This window comes from Penaeus vannamei, chromosome 26, assembly GCF_042767895.1.
Source record: "Penaeus vannamei isolate JL-2024 chromosome 26, ASM4276789v1, whole genome shotgun sequence".
Taxonomy (NCBI): domain Eukaryota; kingdom Metazoa; phylum Arthropoda; class Malacostraca; order Decapoda; family Penaeidae; genus Penaeus; species Penaeus vannamei.
In genome coordinates this window covers 36,681,536-36,702,693 of record NC_091574.1, presented here as the reverse complement: position 1 = coordinate 36,702,693, position 21,158 = coordinate 36,681,536, and the positions used below count along the sequence as shown (strand labels likewise).

At 38.7% G+C, this 21,158-nt stretch overlaps 1 protein-coding gene across 1 annotated transcript; it reads left to right on the top strand.

The window, feature by feature from the left end:
• Positions 1-5,989: 5,989 nt before the first annotated feature.
• LOC138866742 (uncharacterized) lies at positions 5,990-21,152 on the top strand. The gene is made up of 4 exons (XM_070140441.1): positions 5,990-6,131; positions 13,068-13,202; positions 17,763-18,002; positions 20,562-21,152. The coding sequence occupies exons 2-4, from the start codon at positions 13,077-13,079 to the stop codon at positions 20,718-20,720; spliced, it is 525 nt and encodes a 174-aa protein (XP_069996542.1). The 5' UTR covers positions 5,990-6,131; positions 13,068-13,076; the 3' UTR covers positions 20,721-21,152.
• Positions 21,153-21,158: the final 6 nt, after the last annotated feature.

Genomic DNA, 21,158 nt, shown 5'->3' with positions numbered 1-21,158 from the left:
ATATGATATATATATATGATATATATATATATGATATATGTATATATATATATATGATATATGTATATATATATGATATATATATATGATATATATATATATATATGATATATATATATGATATATATATATATGATATATATATATGATATATATATATATATGATATATGTATGATAGATAGATATATATATATATATATATATATATATATATATATATATATATATATGATATATATATATATTTGATATATATATGATATATATATGATATATATATATGATAGCTATATATATAAATATATATATATATATATATATATATATATATATATATATATATACCTTTGGCATGATTAATAAAATCTTTTTAACTGTGATTTGATGTTTTAAGATATTTCATTTGATAATAACAAAATATAGAGATCTAGCAACTTGGCCTTGCTTCTGCATCCATACCAGTGTCTGTGAGAAATAATGTTCCAGCTCTGCCTGCAAAGGTAGATACCATAAAGGTAAAAACAAATTGACTCCTTTGTAATCAAGTCATTGGGATTTAGATTGCTGTAGATTTAACCAGAAGTTACCAGACTAGAATCTTGTTCCATAAACATTTATTTTACAAAATTTTGCAAGCTGAGTCTTTGATCTCACATAAATAAGCACTTGTTTGTCTACCTGATGCTTTGCTTCTGTCATAATAGGTACAAATCAAGGAATGTCAAGATGTCAAATTTTTATTTATTAACCCCTTTGATCTGGGACCTTGGTTGCCTGCATGTGGCCCAAAATCCAGGAATTAAGCTTACTTGAGTGGCCACTCTGACAGGAGTGTGGCTCATTTGTGACAAAACTCCCTGCATTCCCTTTGCAATATTATTATCTCTGCATGAAGATCACCTCTCTTGGTGGCCTAGTTCATAACTCAGTGGAATAATGATAACAATGAGTAACATTTTGTTATTTAAATTATAAAATATTTTCAGTTTTCTGTAATTCATCCTGCACAGCCAGTTATGGCAAGCAGGAGTATGATCCTGAGCTTGGAAGTAGTGTCCTCCTCATTTATTGATGGAAGTAATGCAAGAGCCCTTTCTATATGCCCCGCTCGTGGTGAGTCATTTCCTTCATTCCGACCTTTACCTGAAATTCTCACCCCAACCCTCAGCCATGTTTTTCCATGACAGCATATTCAAGATTTTTTCATGATGTGATGGTCTCACATCCAGATTGTAGTGGTTATACCAGGTGTGCTTATTGGTTGTCTAGTTCAAAGAATTATTGTGAAAGTGTCTGAAAATCATGGCATTGTAAATTTGATCTTTCTTGTGATGTAGTAAAAATAGCTCTTAGAATGTAGTAATGATTTTGGTAAATTGTTGCAGAAACTTGTCTTCTGGAAGACAAATTTCTTGTGATATTTGAGACTATGCAAATGTAGGACTTTTGATATGTGAAACTGAAAACATACAGTGAAAACTGTAGTGCAGACACTAAATATATATGGCTGGTTTGTTATAATTGTGCGAGGCCCGACCCAATAGATATTCATCTTATACGGACATGCATAAACACAAAAATAAGTGCATATCTGTCAATCTACGAGATATACATACAATTATCAATCTATACAGTAGATATGCATGTCTGGACAGAGAGATGTGCATTTATTCTTTTGTACATACATGTCCGTATCATGAATGCTCATTGGGTTGGGTCTCCCACAATTTTAACAAACTGGCCGATAGACTACAGCAAATGCTAGATGTCACAGCAGTTGGGCTAATAAATATGGATTAGTGATTTGTATTTTGTTTTTATGTAAAATTTCCTGATTAAAGAGTTTTATGTTACCTACTTTAGATTTGGAGATAGAAATATATATATACAAAGCATGTGGATATATCTGAACACCTTAGACTTGAGTTTCCTAAATGTGTTTACACATGTTTACATGTATACCCTGTCCACTTCAGTATATTAATTTGTTTTTTACAGATGGTTTCAGAAGTGTTTAGTTACCAAGAAGTCAATCACTAGGCCTAGCCCATCTCATCTGACGTATTTACCCGACACCTTGAAATTTTAGAAAGGGAAGATTTTGTCATTATTGCAGTTGCTATTCGTAACACCTATGAACTGGATGATAAATAAAATTGGCTTGAGGGTTTAATGACGAGAACATGCTACCAGGGAAAAAATTGGCTGATGGCTGGAGTGACAGAAATAACTTGCCCCAAGTGCACAATGCTCTTAGTACAGGGGTGTTAAACATGAGGCCCACCACACTCATATGTGTTGCCCTCAGCAATTTTGCTATTTCATTCTTAAAATATGCTGTATTACATGATTGATTAAGCCAGTCCTTTGCCTTTTTAAGATTATCACTAATGCTCTCACATTTTTTTTTCTTATTGTAGTTTTGTAATGAATGAAATAACCCAAGGGTGTCATACTCATGGTCTGTGGGCTAATTTTATCCCCCTGGATGATCATAGGTGGAACACAGGGTGACACAAATTATTAGTCTATGAAATTATGATCATGATTGAAAATAATGTCATATTTAATTTGTTACCATTTGTATCACCATTTGAAATCTGATAAGTAAAATAAACTCTACATACAAGTTTATAATACTAGTTTCAGCAATGTAATCCTGGGAAGCCAGGTATGAACCCTTGTTGGCCGCCCTGAAGATGGTAGCTGAATTGAAAATTGGTCTGTGATGGATTTAAGTTTGACTCCCCTGCTTGGAGGGGAATCAGACAGAGTGGGCATTTAGGATGAGGCTCTTGCATTATTTCCATTGATAAACAAGTGTGGAATGTAACATCTGTAAGCCATGATTAGCAGAGAGCTGGATAACTATTTCATGAGCTCATGATCCTATTCCTATACAGAAAATTGAGTATTACTTGGAAACAAAAAAATGACAAATAACAGAAATAATAACATTTCAAAGGGGAGGTTGAGTCTTGACACCGTTCAAGAGTGTTCGTGTATTCCCAACCTACAAGCCACACACACCCATGAGAGTAACCACTCAAGTAAGCCTATTGCCCAGATTTTAGGCCACATGTTGGCAGTGAAGCATCTGGATCCAAGGGTTAATAATGTTACAAGAGTGATAATGAGTTTGATTATAGACCGATTCGGTGTGACGTCACGAGTCAGAGTCTCCATTCCGCTTGGTGATAACAAACCCGTTGCTCGCAGATACCTCGTTATCAGCGCGAGCGAAAATGGCGTATGAATGCTTAGATTCTTTAAGAACCAAAGTGGAAAAGGAATATGAATCAAAACTAAAAGCTGTGCAGCTAAAAAAAAAAAAAAAAAATGCCTATACTGTCTGTCTGCCGAAATCGAGATCGACGATCCTTCAAAATATTGAATATCCCGATATGTAAGACTATTTGATCAACACATCAGGCAATAAAAATCATTTCATGATAACATAATTTGTTATAGTAATCTGTGAATTTTGGTTATATGTTATTTTTCTGTGAAATCAGTGCCATTACCTAACATCACTTTTCTTCCTATTTACTAGGTGTTTAAATAGAAGGGAAAATGAAGTGACTTAAAGGCCTACATGCGCACAACAAATTTGGTTTCTTCTGAATGCTTGGTATCTCCTTAGCTAGGCTTCTTTTCTTCCCTTTTTCATTTTTTTAACAGTATGACTGGTTTGTTTTCATCTAAAGGACAGTGTTTGGGATAATGTCTGGGTGAGTTGGATCCGAGGATGGTTTTTCTGTAAATGAAAATTATGATGAACCAATTTATTTCAGAAAAATGTAAAATTACTGTTATGCTTTTTGAAGTGTATTACTGCTGCCAAAACCTAATGTTGGCAATGTTGACCTTGATGTTGAGAGTGTAGATGGATAGAGTTTGAAAGTGATTATCTGCCTCTAGAATTTGAAAAGGTGTAAAATATTAATATGTAATAAAATGTACTGATTAGATGTAAACATAGTTTCCACCAGGCCCCCAAGCACTTCCATCAGTGTTCCTGTGTTTCATGGCCTGTTCACCCATCACTTCCATTTTTCAGGTTTCTTTTTGAGATCTGGGAATATATGAAAGGTTAAACCTCTCTTTCCCATATGTTGTGGTTTGAACTTAGCTCCTTAGCATTTTCACGCAAAAAAAAAAGAAAAGAAAAAAATCTCGGAAAGCGCAGTGAGTTTTCAAATGAACAAGGATTTGTTTTCACCAAGTGTTGGTTGCTAGGGGTGGTTGCTAGGTGTTACCGAATTGGTCTATAACAATTATAATGTTGATTTTATTATAAATACTCTGGGAATAAACAAGGAGTTGGTAAATAGTTGCAGTCAGATATGCCTAGCATTGAACTCCTTAGTAAGAAAGTGCTTGTACTCTATCCACTGCAATTTTGTTTTGCAGTAGATGACTCCTTAAGCACTAAGCATCAGAGGAGTCTCTTTTTCCTTTGTCTTGCTGTTATTATTCATATTGTTTGATATATCTTGATTATTATAGTATTACTAACAGGAATGATAGCAGTACAAAAGAAAGCTAGAAAATCAAGGAATAGGATAAAAAGGGGAGATCAAGCAAGCCTAATAATTGCAGTAATGGACTCCTTGGTGACTTGGCATTTCTAGAGCCATCTTAAGTATAAACAAAAGTTATTAAGCTAAAATAGTGGCCTCAGCATGATTGTGCGTGCCCATCAACAGGTGGTTGTTGTTCATGATGATGATGATGAAAATTGGTGAAAGTTATGTGAATGCTGATTATTCCATTTCTTTATTGCATAGTGTTTTGCTTTTATTTTTCATGTTACCTACGCATGCACGCACACACTCACACTCACTCACTCACTCACTCACTCACTCACTCACTCACTCACTCACTCACTCACTCACACACACACACACACACACACACACACACACACACACACACACACACACACACACACTCACTCACTCACTCACTCACTCACTCACTCACTCACTCACTCACTCACTCACTCACTCATTCACTCACTGTAACCCAGCTGTTTCTATATATAATATCTTACATGTTTGTCACATACGTATCTTCACACATACATATACATATGCATATATGCCTGACCATTGCTTCCTCTGTTCCTTCATCTCTTCTTGCCTCACCAGACATTAGAATGTTGTGTTGTTTATCTCTTCCACAAGATCTATGTATTGTTGTAACGCTTCCTTGTTCATCACCGTTCGTCACATGCTAACAATGTGACTTGGTGCAATCTTTAAACCAGTGTATAGGAGATCAGGCAGACTCCCATTGGGGAGCCAAGGAGCAACACCTCGCTCCGAGGAGCTGCCGCACTCCAACATCTTATTCAGTAAAGGAGTCGACATCTTGGTTGTCTACCTTAACCCTAAGCTCGCCATCTACCAAACTCATGTAGGACCCAACATTTGGGCTCTTACACACTCACACTCACACTCTCACACACACACTCACACTCACACTCGCACTCACACTCACACTCGCACTCACACACACTCACACTCACACTCACACACACACACTCACAGTCACACTCACACACACACACACACACACACACACACACACACACACACACACACACACACACACACACACATACACACATACACACATACACACACACACACACACACACACACACACACACACACACACACACACACACACACACACACACACACACACACACACACACATACATACACACTCACACACGTACTCACACACGTACTCACACACGTACTCACACATATACTCACACATATACTCACACACATACTCTCACACATACTCTCACAAACACACTCACACACACTCACACACACACTCACACACACACTCACACACACACACACACACACACACACACACACACACACACACACACACACACACACACACACACACACACACACACACACACACACACACACACACAGAGTTGTTGATTGTTCCTTTGTTTGATTTTCGTTTTTCCCTTGCAGAGTATCGGCAAGAGAAGCTTTAGTAAAGATAGTGGGCAATGAAACGGAATCTGTCAATAACAGTGAGCATCAGGAAATAAGAGATGCATCGGAGACTTTGCAGCATGAGGAGCAGGTTGGTACATTTGAGTATTGTGCTGATATTTAGGTGTAACATAATTGAACATAATTGCAGCCAAGGAGATCGACCACATACTCGTTAGCACTCGTTGGAGGATCCTTCAGAATTGCAGGGTGTACAGGAGTGCTGAGTTCTGTGGTACTGACCATAGATTGGTTGTGGCTACCCTCCGGGTCCACTTCAAAATTCCCCAGCGGTCAAATGATCACCCTAGGGTGTTTCATTTGGACTGGCTGAGGGAGGGGGAGTGTGCCCGCGGGTTTGCTGAGGCAATCTCTGATCGTTTCGTAATGCTTGGCAGTCTGACAGACCCTGTTCTTCTGTGGGATACCTTTAAGCGTGAAACACTTGATGCAGCTCAAGATACGATTGGTGTACGCCCGAGAGCAGTACAGAATTCCATCTCGCAGGAGACACTGGAAGCCACAGATGCATGTCGTGCGGCTCGTCTGACAGGGGATCGGGAATTGCACCGTTCTCATGTGCGCAGAACTCGGTCCCTGTTAAGAAGGGACAAGGAACAGTTTATTAGGAGTCTTGCAGAGGAGGTAGAAGGCCATTTCTTAGTAAATGACCTTCGTCCTGCATACCAAGCCCTGAGAAAGCTGAACTCCAAGCCCTCTTCACAGGTGACAGCAGTTCGCTCAGTAAGTGGTCAGATCGTTTCAGATCCTGTTGTGGTGCGGGAACATTGGGCTGAGTATTTTGAGCAGCTGTACTAGGTTGACCCACCAACAGTTAACTTGGATGCAGGTAGTGTCGAGATCCCGCTGCCGGATCCACCTATCAGCGAGGACCCTCCCTCCCTAACTGAAGTTAGGGGGGCGATTTCCAAGCTGAAGAGTGGGAAAGCAGCGGGTATCTGTGGCATACCAGCTGAACTGTTAAAGGCTGGTGGTGAACCTGTGGCACGGGGGTTACATGCTGTCCTGGCTGCCATCTGGCGGTCCGGTTCCGTTCCTCCTGACCTGTTGAGGGGTGTGGTCATCCCTCTCTGGAAGGGGAAGGGGGACCGTTGGGACTGCAGCAATCACCGAGGCATCACACTGCTCAGTATACCAGGCAAGGTTCTCGCCCACATCCTTCTGAGACGTATCAGAGACCATCTACTGAGGCACCAGAGACTGGAGCAATCCGGATTCACTCCTGGTAAGTCCACAATAGACTGTATCCTCGTGCTTCGAGTCATTGTAGAGCGCCGCCGTGAGTTCAGGCGTGGGCTGCTTGCAGCCTACATCGACCTCAAGAAGGCGTTCGATATGGTGCACCGGGAGTCACTTTGGGAGATCCTGAGGCTGAGAGGAATACCAACAAGGATTATTGGACTAATAGCAAGCCTGTATACTGGTACTGAAAGTGCTGTAAAGTGTGGTGGGGGCCTGTCGAGCTTCTTTCCTGTTAGTTCAGGAGTGAGGCAAGGCTGTGTCCTTGCACCAACTCTTTTCAACACTTGCATGGACTGGATACTGGGCAGAGCTACTGTTCAAAGTCATTGTGGAGCAATGCTGGGCAATATCAAGGTTACAGACCTTGACTTTGCTGATGACGTTGCCATTCTATCTGAGTCTTTGGAAACCCTAGTGGCGGCTCTCTATGCATTTAGCAATGAAGCAAAGCCCTTGGGTTTAGAGGTCTCCTGGATCAAGACCAAGGTCCAGGAATTTGGGGACTTGTTAGGAGAACCTGCTCAGTCGGTACGTGCTTGTGGCAAGGACATTGAAGTCACAGAGAGCTTTACATACCTTGGTAGTGTAGTTCATAACTCTGGGCTGTCAGACCATGAAGTCAGCAGACGGATTGGCCTGGCAGCAAGGGTCATGAACTCTCTCAACAAGAGTATTTGGAGATGTCGGTACCTGTGCAGAAGGACCAAGCTACGGGTTTTCAAGGCCCTGATAATACCAGTTTTGCTATATGGTAGCGAAACCTGGACATTGTCCTGTGCCTTGGAGGCTCGTCTTGAAGCCTTTTGTAATAGGTCCTTGTGCCAGATCATAGGGTACTGTTGGTGGGACCATGTATCCAACCAACGGTTGCATCGTGAGACTGGCACAGGACCTGTTATCTGCACAATCCGTGATCGCCAACTCAGGCTATACGGCCACCTGGCTCGCTTTCCTCAGGATGATCCTGCCCATCAGGTCGTCTCTGTTCGAGACAACCCTGGGTGGAGGAGGCCTGTGGGACGACCGAGGAAGTCGTGGCTTGGGAAGATCAACCAAACTTGCCATGAAGAAATAGAGATGGGCCGAGTCCCTGCCTGGCGTCTAGCCATGAGGGATCCTCGTAGGTGGAAGCGAAGGGTGGATACGGCTATGCGCCCCCGTCGGCATCAGCCCCCTTGATGATGATGATGATGATGATGATAATTGAACATTTTTACTCACACTATTCATGTTACAGTTCTCTAAGGGACATGATAACAATACTGTGATTTTATCTAGTTTTAGGTGGATGTATATGTGGAGGTAAAAGTGATATCATGAATTCTTATTTGTAAACATATTATTGATAAGTGCACTTCCCATTAAGAGCCAGAAAGATGCTATAAGATCAACCCTCCAGATGAGTGTAAGGAAAACAGATAACCCACAAACAAACATTTTCAGATAAATCTAGATTTTTGGAAGGTGAGTTTTTTCTTATAGGAAGAGTTGATGATGATCAGAAAGACAAATAAATCTGTGGGCCTTTAGGAAGGGGCTCTTGCATTTTTTTAAATTGCAGAAAGGAAATAATGGGGGTAGAATACCATCTGTGATCAGTGGCTGGAAGAGTGCTGGCTTGAAAGAGGATGCAATTGTCATACTCAGGATCTTATTCCTGCCAGCTGTGACTAGTAGTATTGGTTGAATTACAGATATTTGTAAAATACGAAAATACAAAAAGACACAAATTGCAAAATGTTACATACTGTTCTTGTTATTGTACAGAGTTGTAGAGTAGCATAGAGAGATGATGTGGTGTTTGTGAAAGGTAAAAAGTCTATTGCCATCTTAATACAGTATATCAGTTGACAGATATAGACCTTGGAAATTGGCATAAGGATTTCACACATTTGCTCTTAGTGTAAACAATGGTGTTATTTTTGATGTAGATAATTTGATTTCTACTTTTGGTCATACTATATATGTAATTAAAAGAGCTTAGCTTAATTTGTTGATTACATCCTTTTCAATATATGTTTTTGCCTCACTTTTGCGTACTCCTTACTTCCTACTTCATATCTTTCACATACTGCTTGAGATCTATCTCCAAGTTCTGAACTTTTTCCACAGGAGCTGTTTTTTTCACTTTTTCTTGAAATTTTCCTTGAATAACTTTTGACCATGTCTTGCTTCAGTTTTAAATTTTGGTTTGAATCTGTCAACATCTTCCCTATACACTTTGCAAAATAATGATCAGTGTTCATTGTTCTCTTGGTTTAGAATTGTTCCCAATTATGTCAGCAAAGACCTCTTTCTATAATTACCGCTATTATAAATGTACTGTTTTTCTTTTTTATCTGCAGTGGACAGTATATTAGTTTATTTACATCTCCATGTCCTTTATATCATCTGTATTCTTTGTAGTCTGTACTTCTCCCCTTTCTGTGCTTTGATGCCATGTTTGAAATTGACACAGTTTTGATTATTATATCATTACCAATAATTATATTACTAAATAAAAAGTAGAAGAAAAAAAGATTTCTAAAAAACAAGAACAAGGGTAAGCGGTCGAGAAGAAAAGGCCTAGTAATTGACCTATGTGAATAAGTACTTCTGGAGTGATCTGTATAGACAAAATTGATACCTAAAATCAAAGTGAATTGAACATGTATCAATGGGGTAGAAATTCTCTTTTATCTTGATTCTTTATACTGTGACAATGAGATGGCAATTATCTCTTAGATAGGTCATCTAAGATGAGGACTGTTGGGGATTGCCCCTACCTTGGGCCTCAGCCCTTGGCTTAACGAGTTTTACAGTCTTTTTTGATATCCTTTTTCTTTTCCTTTTCTTCTGTAATATCTTCTTTTGTCCACTTCATAATAGATGGTGTAAGAGCTGTGCTGAAAGGATAAAAGGCTGGCTTTGTGTGAGTCTTGAATGGTCATTAATGAAAATTTTGTACCCATTTCAGGGGCATTGAGGCTTGCCCCTTCATCAACTAATCTGTTTGAAACTGACTTCTCTGGTGTCCCGACCCCTCCCTCTCCTTTGGTCGCAGCTCTGACCACTGCTACAATTACCCGCTCCTCGATGCTTGCTGTTGACTTGATCCATTTCAAATCATCCTTTTAGGTCATTACTTAACCTTCAGAATACATCCATTCCTCTCTCCCAACATTCCCAACTCTGTGTCTTCCTACTGCACAGTCTTCTTCATTGTTTACCCTTTCCTCTCTTATTACTACTATTCTTTTTGTCCTCCCTGCAATACTGCCTCACTCCACACCACTCTCTCTTCCTCCCACCTATGTCCTTTTGCTACTGACACCTCTACAAAACTTTTGAGTACTCTATTTAGCCCAGTCAAGGGAGATCAGTTCTTTATAATTCCCCCCTAAAAGCCCCTTACTCTGACAATGCTATCCTCTTCCAATGTCTCCTAAAACAAGTGGCAAAGTTTCATTCTGCAGTCATTCCAGTCATGCAAGTCTTGTAATAATTATAGCATTATCTACCCTGACTGACCCCACTTGCAAACCTATTCCTTCCCAGCCTCACTCTGGACTTAATTCTTGTGCCCAGCTAATTGCCCTGTATATGGCAAGGATTGGTCAGACTGTGAAAATGACCTGGTCACCTGCCTTGGTGTCTAAGATGCACTGGTAATACAGATTCTGCTGTAAGCCCTTTGTCAATATTGCCAAGTTTACCTTCCATAGACATAGTTTTTCCCATGAACTTTATATTGGTAGAGAGTCCTGCTCTGTCCAACCTTATTGACCTCTCCCCCATCAGTTGTAGAAATGATTACCTTTATGTGCCCAACCTAGTCATGATTTCAAATTGCTTTGCACAATCACACATATGTGCCTGTTGAAGTGGCTCCCTTTACATATTTCATAGAAGCAACCCTACATAAAAGTTTGAGTCTGAGATTCAAACTTGGCTTCTCTTTATGTGAGGCCAGACAGGAAGCGCACACACAAGATTTTTCAATTCCAACTCTGTCTGCTCTGCTCCTCTCCCTTCTTCCCAAGATATCTCAGCATCTTCCCTCGTATCTCTTCCCCCTACCCCTTGCCATCCTACCTCTACTCCCTCTCCCTCCCTGTCAAATTTTCTTGCCATTCTAAATCCAGATTATCCCAATCTCTACCACTTCCCTGGTGCTTGTCCCTCTGCCTCCTCATTTTACCTGTTGCACCAGGCAATCTAAATGCCTGGTGCATTTAGATTCTCTCCTACACCTACCTCTTTCTCTGCTCCTTGAACATTTGTCTCCTCTTCTCCTCAGAAGAAAACCTTTGTTTCTCAAACATCTCCACCCACCTCCATGCCAGAAACTCTTGAAGACATACAAAACTTCCTAAACATGACCCATGATAATACTCCTCTACCTCATCCATCTTTTAATCTCTCTACTCCTATTTCCTCTACTTTTAAAGTAACTGCCAACATCCATACTCATCCTCCACATATTTCCTAGATACCACTTTCTCCCACTCTTTCCCAACTCACCTTACCCCTTCTCAATCTGCACCATCCCCCCTCTCCTTTCCCCATTATCCCTTATGAGCCCTCCTGGATGCTTCTTCCCCTGATCCTGATATATCACCTTCTGGTCCCTTGCCTTGTTCTCCAGGGTCTTCCTCTCTTACTTTTCTGATGCCCATTTCTACTCTTATTACCTGTTGATTGCTTCATAATAGCTCTTTTGTGCTGTTCCCTATGCTGTGTTCCTTTTCCTCAGATGCATAAATACTCTCCATTTAATCTAATCCCCCATTGCCCTTAACCCCCTTTCCCCTTTACTAATCCCTGCCTTACTCCACCTGCTACTCCTCTTAACCCTCTTCACTACTGTACTATCCTTAAGTGCTATATGATCTTGGACTTGTAACACATTCTGACCTAATCTTTGTCATTTTTAACCCTTTTTGCCACAATACCTTTGATATCTAGCACATGTATTTGTTTTAACCTTGACCTATTCCTTCCCATGTAATACATACACTATATTTTAATAAAGCATTTTCTTATGTTCAAATAAACATTATTATTGCTGTATGCCTTTGACTCCATGCACAGCCAGAGGTTTTAGGTAAACAGTTATGTGAGGGTTCATCAATTCAGGAGGGTGAGACTATGTAACATTTGTTTGTGGGGATCATTTGGTTATCAGCTACAGCATAAAATTGCTAAATGGGGTGGTATGTACCATCAGTGAGCCATGCCTAGGAGACTGCCTACTCTAGGAAAGACAGTTTCCACATACAGGAACCTCCTCTTCTTGTCTGCAGTTTCCTGCTGAGCACAATGTATTATAGAAAATTCATTTACTTGAAAATTCAGGTAAATATACAAGTAGCACAATGTTACTTATTGTTACTGCTATTGCACAGAGTATGAACTACCTGAAAAGATGATATTGAGTTTGCTCAACTAAATCAGTCTTGATACAGCATAACAAAGGACAAAAATAGGCATCAAAGAATGCAGTATAGTAAAAACATGTCTCCAGGATAAGAGCTAATAGCACTACAAAGAGGAGGCAAGGAGTCTTGATGCCATGCATGAGTGTTTTGTGGGCCAGGCCTACAAGCCACTCACCCAGATTTCCCAATCAAATAAACCTAATGCATGGATCTTAGTCTGAGTGCCTGAATGAGGCACCTGGATGCAATGGTTTACATTATTCTTTAGTAAGTTTTCTTTCTCACCTATATGCCTGTGAAGTAGGTAATTTCCATATTGCTAGAAATTTATTCCTAACTTTCAGGTGTCAGAAATGTCAACAGTAGTGAAGGAGGAAGATATCTGCTACGACCCAGAGGTAGTGATTGCCAACAACAACAACAACAGCATCAACAACAACCATGAGGAGGGAGTGGAATATCTTTTGTCTCCATACCAGGCATGTGTAATGTGTTGTTTGTGGGATACTTTGCTTGTTTTTTGTGGTGGGTGTTTATTTTCTTTATCGTGTGTTGGTATCCGTTGAAATATTGGTTGAGATTTGTTTTCCATGCTTCTTTATTGTTCATGATCTACATTGGCTGTTCCGGTTTGAGTTACAGTTACCATAGTCAGCAGGAAGTTTAACCCCAAGCCGCTGGGCATGGCATGTATGTACATGCTATTGCCCATTGTGTGTGTTGAATTCAGTAATTGTTTTTGAATATAGATGGCTCCACAAGTACTGTCACTGATGAGCCAATTACGCAAACTACCTGTCTAACCTATTTATCCCTTTCCTTGATTTTAGATAATATTTTTTAATATCTAATATTGCTGTTAGTAATGTTAGTAACAATATAGTAATGTTTATAATGTTTATAACAAAAATAATGCCAATATTGATAGCATTATTAACAAAAGTGTTTTTTTCTCACTTTTTCAAGGAAAAGTTAGGTTGCAAGATCTACTAATTGACTCCTTTGTGGCTAAGCATTAGCAGAGGCATCTATGTGTAGAAACATTTAACCAAGCATTGCCAAAGGGAATGCACCATTTTTCCGTCAACATTAGGTTAAAAAAGTGTAAAACAATAGAGATGAATGATACAAGAGGAGGGACAGAATGAGGGGAAACTAAATTGATTATGATAATGTGAATAAATCTTATTTGCAATAGGGCAAAGTACAAACTATTGATTTTACAGCAACATTATTTTGTCTTTGATCTTTGTTTTATTAATTTTCACCATATCAGGCATCCCAGCTTTTTATATTGTCTTGAACTAGAATTGAGAATAGAGTCTCATCAGTATGTCCCTGGGAGGGTTGGTGGATGTGGATTAGGTCATGTTAGGTCAATTGAAGATTTTGAGACAAATGTGTAAAAAAAAAGATTGATTGAAAAACTTTTGTACAGATCTATAAAAGAGATGGAGAGATTAAATTAGAAATTGGAAGGTGATGTGTCCTCTCTCTTCTTTTTCCCCTTATCACATAATTCCACAGTTAACTCAGTGAGGAGATTTGCAGAATAAGAAAATGGTAGTCATCATATTGTTAGTGTAATGACTCTCAATGAAAAAATGACTACAGGTAAAATTTCCAAGGCTGTGTGTCTGCTCTCACAACAAATCTGTTGCCCTTATAATCCTCTGGTAGGAATTAATACCTTAAATTTTCAAGGCTTGTCTCTGCATAACATAGACCACTAATGAATTCATATACACTCTCCCAACATTGATAGGATTATGAAGAAAAATCAAATGAAATTGTTACAACTACTTAGATTTATCCAGGTAATTAATGTTTTAAAATTACAAATGGTTAATCAAATTTATGTCTAGCCACTGCAATCCAAAACAGTTGAGATTCTTTTAGCTAACAAAGGGCTAAGAGTGCTCAGCAATGCTGAAAAACAACTAAGGAGCAGATGTGGTGTTTGACTTTGTACATTGCAGTCTTTAAAACAAACTCTTAAATACAATTTGCTGAGATGAAGTGGCAGCTTGTACTTAATAAAAAATAATCTGGGCCTCCTTTAGACAGAAAGATCATTTGGACACTGATGATAAACAGAGAATTAAGGTGAATGGCAACAGAGAGAGATTGAACAATTTATTTACAAAAACTGTATATTCTGATGTCATTTTCCCACAAAAAGCAGACCTTAGATAAATTATTTGTCAAAATAACTGATTTTATGGAAAACTTCCCACATTGTGAAGGCTTGTTAACCCCCATGATCTGGATGACATTATGGTCTCGTCATGGAAGAATCTGGGTTTGAGGGCAAAATGGTTGTGGGAAAGATAATATCAACATGCTGTCATGAGTGAAGGCCAGGGTGACAGAAAAGCCTCACTATAATCATCTTGGAGTGGTATTTGACTCATTTGGCGTTTAGAAAGGGGCTTTAGCATTAAGCCTATTGATGAACGAATGTATAATGTAACGTGCATAAAGCTGTGACTGGAAGAGCGCTGGCTCTAGGGATGATGCCATTTCTAAGCTGTGCACAGTATTCCTGGCCACTGTGGTCGGTGGCACAGGTTGTAGTACAAAAAATTGAAAATTACGAAAAAATGAAATGTTTGACAAATAACCTAATGTTCCATACTTTTTTTTTTTTTAATCCTTGCTCTGAGCTCTTTATGCCATAGAGAGATGATATGGAGTCTATGCAAGGAAAATTAAATATTACCATCTTGATAAAGCAAATCAAAAGACAAATCTGGACATTTCCCCTCTTCTTCGGTACATAATGTGGCCCACACTTTTTTCTTAAACAATCCACAAAAAAAAATCATGTGTTAGAGCTATCCTAGCCTAAGGCCATGTAATAGCCAGATTTTTTTTATAGAGCTATCCTAGCCTAAGGCCATGTAATAGCCAGATTTTTTTATTTCCTTTTTTTTTTTTTTTTTTTTTTTTTTTGTGGGGGACTGGTTGACATAGGGAACTATTTTTTGTCTGATTTTTTCAGCAGTAAAAAAATGTATATTTATTGATTAAGGTGAAAATTTAAAAATTGGGCTATTACACAAACTGCATTTGAATTGCACGAAGGTTACTAGCCCCATTATATACCAAAGGTCGTGTAAATAAAGAACAGAGATACGGCGTTTTATATTTTGGCAGCTTGCCAAAGTTCGCTATCTCTGGCATTTTTCGCTAAATCTAATATGCTATATATAAAAAAGCTTATTTAGTCTACTTTGCGATGTGAGGATTACCAAGTCAATCGGAATTACGATTTTCAGTAGGGACGCTATGTGGGGGGGGGAGATGATTATTGTGTATTTATAATTTTCGAGGAATATCATATATATGTGAAGACGAGCACATGAAGTTTAAAAAATTAATCATCCTCATTTAGTAGGCCTACATCGACTTTCATATCTAAATAATAATATATACTAGTTATCCCTCTCAAACCACTTTCTTTGATAATTGTCAATATTAACAGATTGCAAAGGGGAGTAAGTTTAGAGTTGGTGGATAGCCATTTGCACCTATTATCTTTACTAAAAAGTGCATAAAATCATGAAGACGCCAAGGTGTGGTGGGATATGTACGAATTTATGGTACCTAAGACCTACGGTAACGTCTAAACATAATAGTTTTTACCGGGAACACACAAAACAGAAGCGATAGCTTTATCAACAATAGACGAAGACTGCACTTACAAACGAGCTCAAAATTCCATATAGTTTTTCTTTCAGAGCAGATATTACTGAGTACTATCATCTTCAATATGAAATAATCTGTGTCTCACTTATACATCTGAAGTTCATAAATCTGACATTGAGGTAACCTTCGTATTGAAATGGCCTTCACAACGGGAAAGACCAATTTCAAATCTAATTAAATTTACCCATACTGTGATGTACCAACCTTTGAGTCAAGTCTAATGGTAATATTTCAATCCTTACTTATACGGCTATTTTCAAACATTAGTGCTTCGTATTCAGTACATGTACAGATCACTTTGTAAGCTACATAATATTACCAGGGAGTCTCGATAGAAGCATATTTCGTGTGTAAAAGGACACAAAGCCTATATATTTATATTTTTAGATATATTTCACAAATTATTGTGTCATAAATCACTGTGATATAATTTTTTTCCTGATGGTATATATATTTTTTTAGATATATTTCACAAATTGTCATAAATCACTGTGATATAATTTTTTTCTGATAATGGTATAAAATAATGATATATGTAATATCTATGCGTAATGTAATCAAATGGCGTATGCGCGATTACAACAAGCAAAGGCTCACATGGGTGGACCTGGGTGCTCATTAGCAACATACTTCCCCAGGTGTTCAGCAGGTCTTGCGTTGCCTGCAAGACAATGAGCCATAGCAGGCGTTTAATGCTCGTTTGGTAGTTTCCTCATCCATGTACCTATACTATATGCTAGCTAACTCAATTTGACCCCTTGTACCCCCTCACCTGGGACGGTCCCCTTAAGCCATCTTAACCCAGTAATGATGGGTGTCCCACATATGAGACACCCGGAAAAGACAAATATTGCCGTGTGTCCTGCCAGTGTGATGCTGTATTGGGGCCCGCGCTCCGATGCAGCAGCGGGCTGCGGCCGGCGCGCGGACAGAGTCAGGGCTAGCCCCGCACGCAGATGTTGTAGCTGCCCAGAATCTTTTATTTTCGGCTTTTAAAATATACCGGCGGTAATGCGTTAAGAAGAGTTATACCATAGATAGGACATTATTAGTCTAATGCCCCTAGGATATTGGATCAGTCTTGTGTCTTCTTTTTATGAGATTTTATTTTTATGCAGTAGTTTTATGTCAGAAATATAGATTTACAAATTCCTGGCTCCCAGAGGCAGAGAGCAAGGATTGTTGTGTTGTTTTTTCTGAAAGGGGGCAAATAACTACACAATACATGATGTGTTTAACCACTTAGCATTCTTTCAAGAGAACCTCTCATCATCTCCACACACTTAATGGCCTTAGATGTTGACATCAGTTCCTTTTGCTGCTTCCAGGGTCTCATGTCAAAACGGGAAGTGGAGAGTGACACTGACTACGTGGTAGAGTCCTTCATCGGCCCCTCTCCAACTCCTCCCTTGCAAGAATCCCCGCAAGATGAGCGACTGGCATACCAAATCGAGGAGGTCAGTCCCACTGGGGCCACCTCTATAGCTGACCCCCTCATCACAGGAGCTGAGAAGGATGAAGGGGAGATTGTTGTGTTCCAGAGGGAGGACGGGGCATTTGTGAATCAGGTTTGTATTTCGTGGTTCCTTATTGTACCAATGTGCTGCTTGAGGACAGTTAAGGGTGCATGTTTTTTTGGAATTAATTTTCCTGTGTTTGGATGATATTTATATGGCATGTAAAAAATGATTAATTTTGTTCAGATTTTGTTTGGTTCTTCCTTTAGTAGCATTTGAAATATATATATGACAGACAAATAGAGAGACAGACAGACAAGTGTCGAGAAGCTGCATCACATTTTCACTGGCCCCCCCCCCAAAAAAAATTTTTTTTGCCACAATTGTAGGAAAAACCCATGGCATGACCATGTTGGTGCACCATGGCATGAATGCACATGCCACCCAGAATGAAGTCTAATCATGCCATAGCATGTGCAAGCATGCCACCCAGCAACTAGGGGTTGAGCCAGACATTTTATCTATATAATATTTAGGCTTATGAGAAGAAGAATGTTTATATCGGATTTGAATGACAAAAGTTTGTGTAAGAAACCCTTATCATTATTGTTTGCTGAGTTTCTAAACTCTCAGATGCAGACATTGACATGCTCAGTCTGTAGCAAACATATTCTTTAGTATCCACCTTATATTGTTGTATTATTTCAACTAAATTCATGACATAATGAAAGGGCATGTGATAAGTGCATGTACAGACAAGCAGGCTTGTATATTGGCCTAGATAACTGCCACAGGTGAAAATATCTGATGTGGGGAAAAAACAAGCAAACTTATGTTAAACAACTGGTTTGTGGGGAATCATCTTTTCATATAAAGCTATGAACAGGCTTTTAGCTAGGATTTCAGCGCAGGGTATTTTATTTTATTTCCCACAAATTGACTGGTTATGCGGCAAACACTGCTGGTGCAATGGCAATAATCACAAGTGCTGAAAAATTATTTCCTGCATTTTAGGGTGAGAATTTTGTGGAATACAGCCAAGTTCTTTTGTCTCTGTTACATTACTTTTGCCCTGAGGCAGGGAGAAGGTACATGTATGTATGTGTGTTAGGAGGTGGAGAAGACCAGGTCATTTTTAGGTAGTTTTATAACTATACTGATTAATATACAATATAATATGTTTCATAAGTTAATATATAAGAACAGTGAGTGTAATTGATGGTTGCATCGTGCTGATGTTTTTGTTGTTCTTCTCCCGGTTCACTGATAGTTATAACCACCAAAGAAGCCAAAAAAAACTCTGAAATGCCTCCAAAATACGCTTAAGAGTTATGCTTTCTGTCACTTTTGTAAATATTATTAAAAGCTTCAAGCTTAGCAGTACTTCTTCCTATGAAAAGGTTAATGAGACATCAGATATCCCACCGATAACAGCTCCCGGCCACGCCTTGTCATAGATAATCATAAAATGTTATTCAAGATTTCATGTCAGCGTTATACTGGTGGGCGAAGTGACAAAGCAGCTGGAATTGGAGAATTTTGATCACATTCAACGGAGTTACCAGAAAAAATGGGATGAAAATATTGGGCTGTCTTTAGGGTGTCTTACCTAAAAGTAGGGCATCCAATTTCTTATTATTTTCAGTACAGAGCAACCAAAAGATGCCTGATGCTAACTAATTGAGTGGCTGTGAAACTAGTTATCATGATGGGATGATGCAAATGGGATATATTTGAAAATTAATAAATAGTAACTAGTTAGGTTGGAGTAAATTTCCTAAACAAATCTTTCTGATTCATATCCCATTCAAACATTCTTCTCATAAGTCATATTATGACTTATCTACAGCTTGTTTTCTGAAGTCCAAAGTGAAATATAGCATTAATTATTATTGCTGTAACTGATTATTAAAAGTCTTTTTGCATGGGATCTTATGAAACAAGATGACAAATTTGATGACCAATGCTTTGCATAGCAATCACTCTGACCCTCCCACTTCCTGTCATCCTCTCAAATAATGACAAATAATGTAGAAAGAAGCCCTTGTGAGACGGGCTGCTAGTGGATAGGTGATTATTTTTGTCTATGACTGATCTTCTGGTGTCATCAGTGTGTAAACAAAATATTCTAAAATCATAGTTGACTCTTCATGTAGTCATCCCAGCACAAAGGGTTAAAGGGGCCGTTGTGACGAAAATTTTCAAAAATACTAGAAAAATTGAAAAAAAAATCTGTAATCTAGTGGGCTTCGGCAATCTCATGACATAATATTTTTGCTAAATATGTAAAATTAAAAGAGGTATAACTAAATCTCTGACCCCCTTGGTGGTCAGAGATTGGTGAAACTTGGTGGTGGTTATCACTTTATGTGTATGTATAATATATTGAAAAATCACGAATTTCCGATCATATGTAATGAGTTGCTGGAGTTAATATCTTCAGAAAGAAGAATTTCATTATTATTATTGACTTAGTGCATGAATGAATGAAGAATAACTGATAGAGTTAATGATTAAGTGAATAGATCAGTGAATGAAAGTGAATAACTAAATTAGTGAGGGAATGTTTAATAAGTATACTAATTGAATAACAAGGGAGAGAGTGAGTGAGCAATTACACAGAAAAAGCGTTGCTCCTTGGAATGTCCTGATTCTTCTTGGTCTCTCCAGGATGGGACTCCAGTGTCAAGTGAACTCCAGTACCTAATAGCCACATCACAGCAGGACTTTGCCCCCTCACTGGAACCAGTCGACCACTCGGACTCCATCTTCGTTTCTCCGGGAACCTTTGACCATCACCATACCATTGATGTTAACACAGGGCTGTAAAGCCCTCCCATTTGCAAGTGTAATCTCAACAAGGACAGCACAAGTGGTGCTTTGTGATGAGTTTTGCAAGACTGGAAAATGGAAATAAGTTACTAAAAAGAGAGAAGAAAATGGCATGAATAAATGTGAATAAAAAAAGAATAGGAAAAATTATAGATTTTTTATTTTATTTTTTCAAGTTAAATGAGACCCATATATCAGTAAACCCATTTATCTGAAACCAGTAATTATTTGGTAAGAAAGAAGGACCTTCCCAGAGGCAAACCATTAAGCTAGGAGTAAAGAGGTGTTCAGTAATTTTACATTCTACTTAATAGAATGCACGAAACATGGTAAAGGCTGTTATGGCCTTACCTTTTGATATTCTCAGGGCCCACATTCATGGCGGTTCAGTTGTATAACTATGATATTTTTGTGGTCTGATGTAATAGTTTATGT

Excerpts from the sequence above, each read along its gene's own strand:
- LOC138866742 (XM_070140441.1), top strand. The coding sequence starts at position 13,077 with ATGTCAACAGTAGTGAAGGAGGAAGATATCTGCTACGACCCAGAGGTA. Across the intron at positions 13,203-17,762 it reads ATCTTTTGTCTCCATACCAG|GGTCTCATGTCAAAACGGGA; the intron begins GCATGTGTAATG and ends TGCTGCTTCCAG. Across the intron at positions 18,003-20,561 it reads ACGGGGCATTTGTGAATCAG|GATGGGACTCCAGTGTCAAG; the intron begins GTTTGTATTTCG and ends TGGTCTCTCCAG.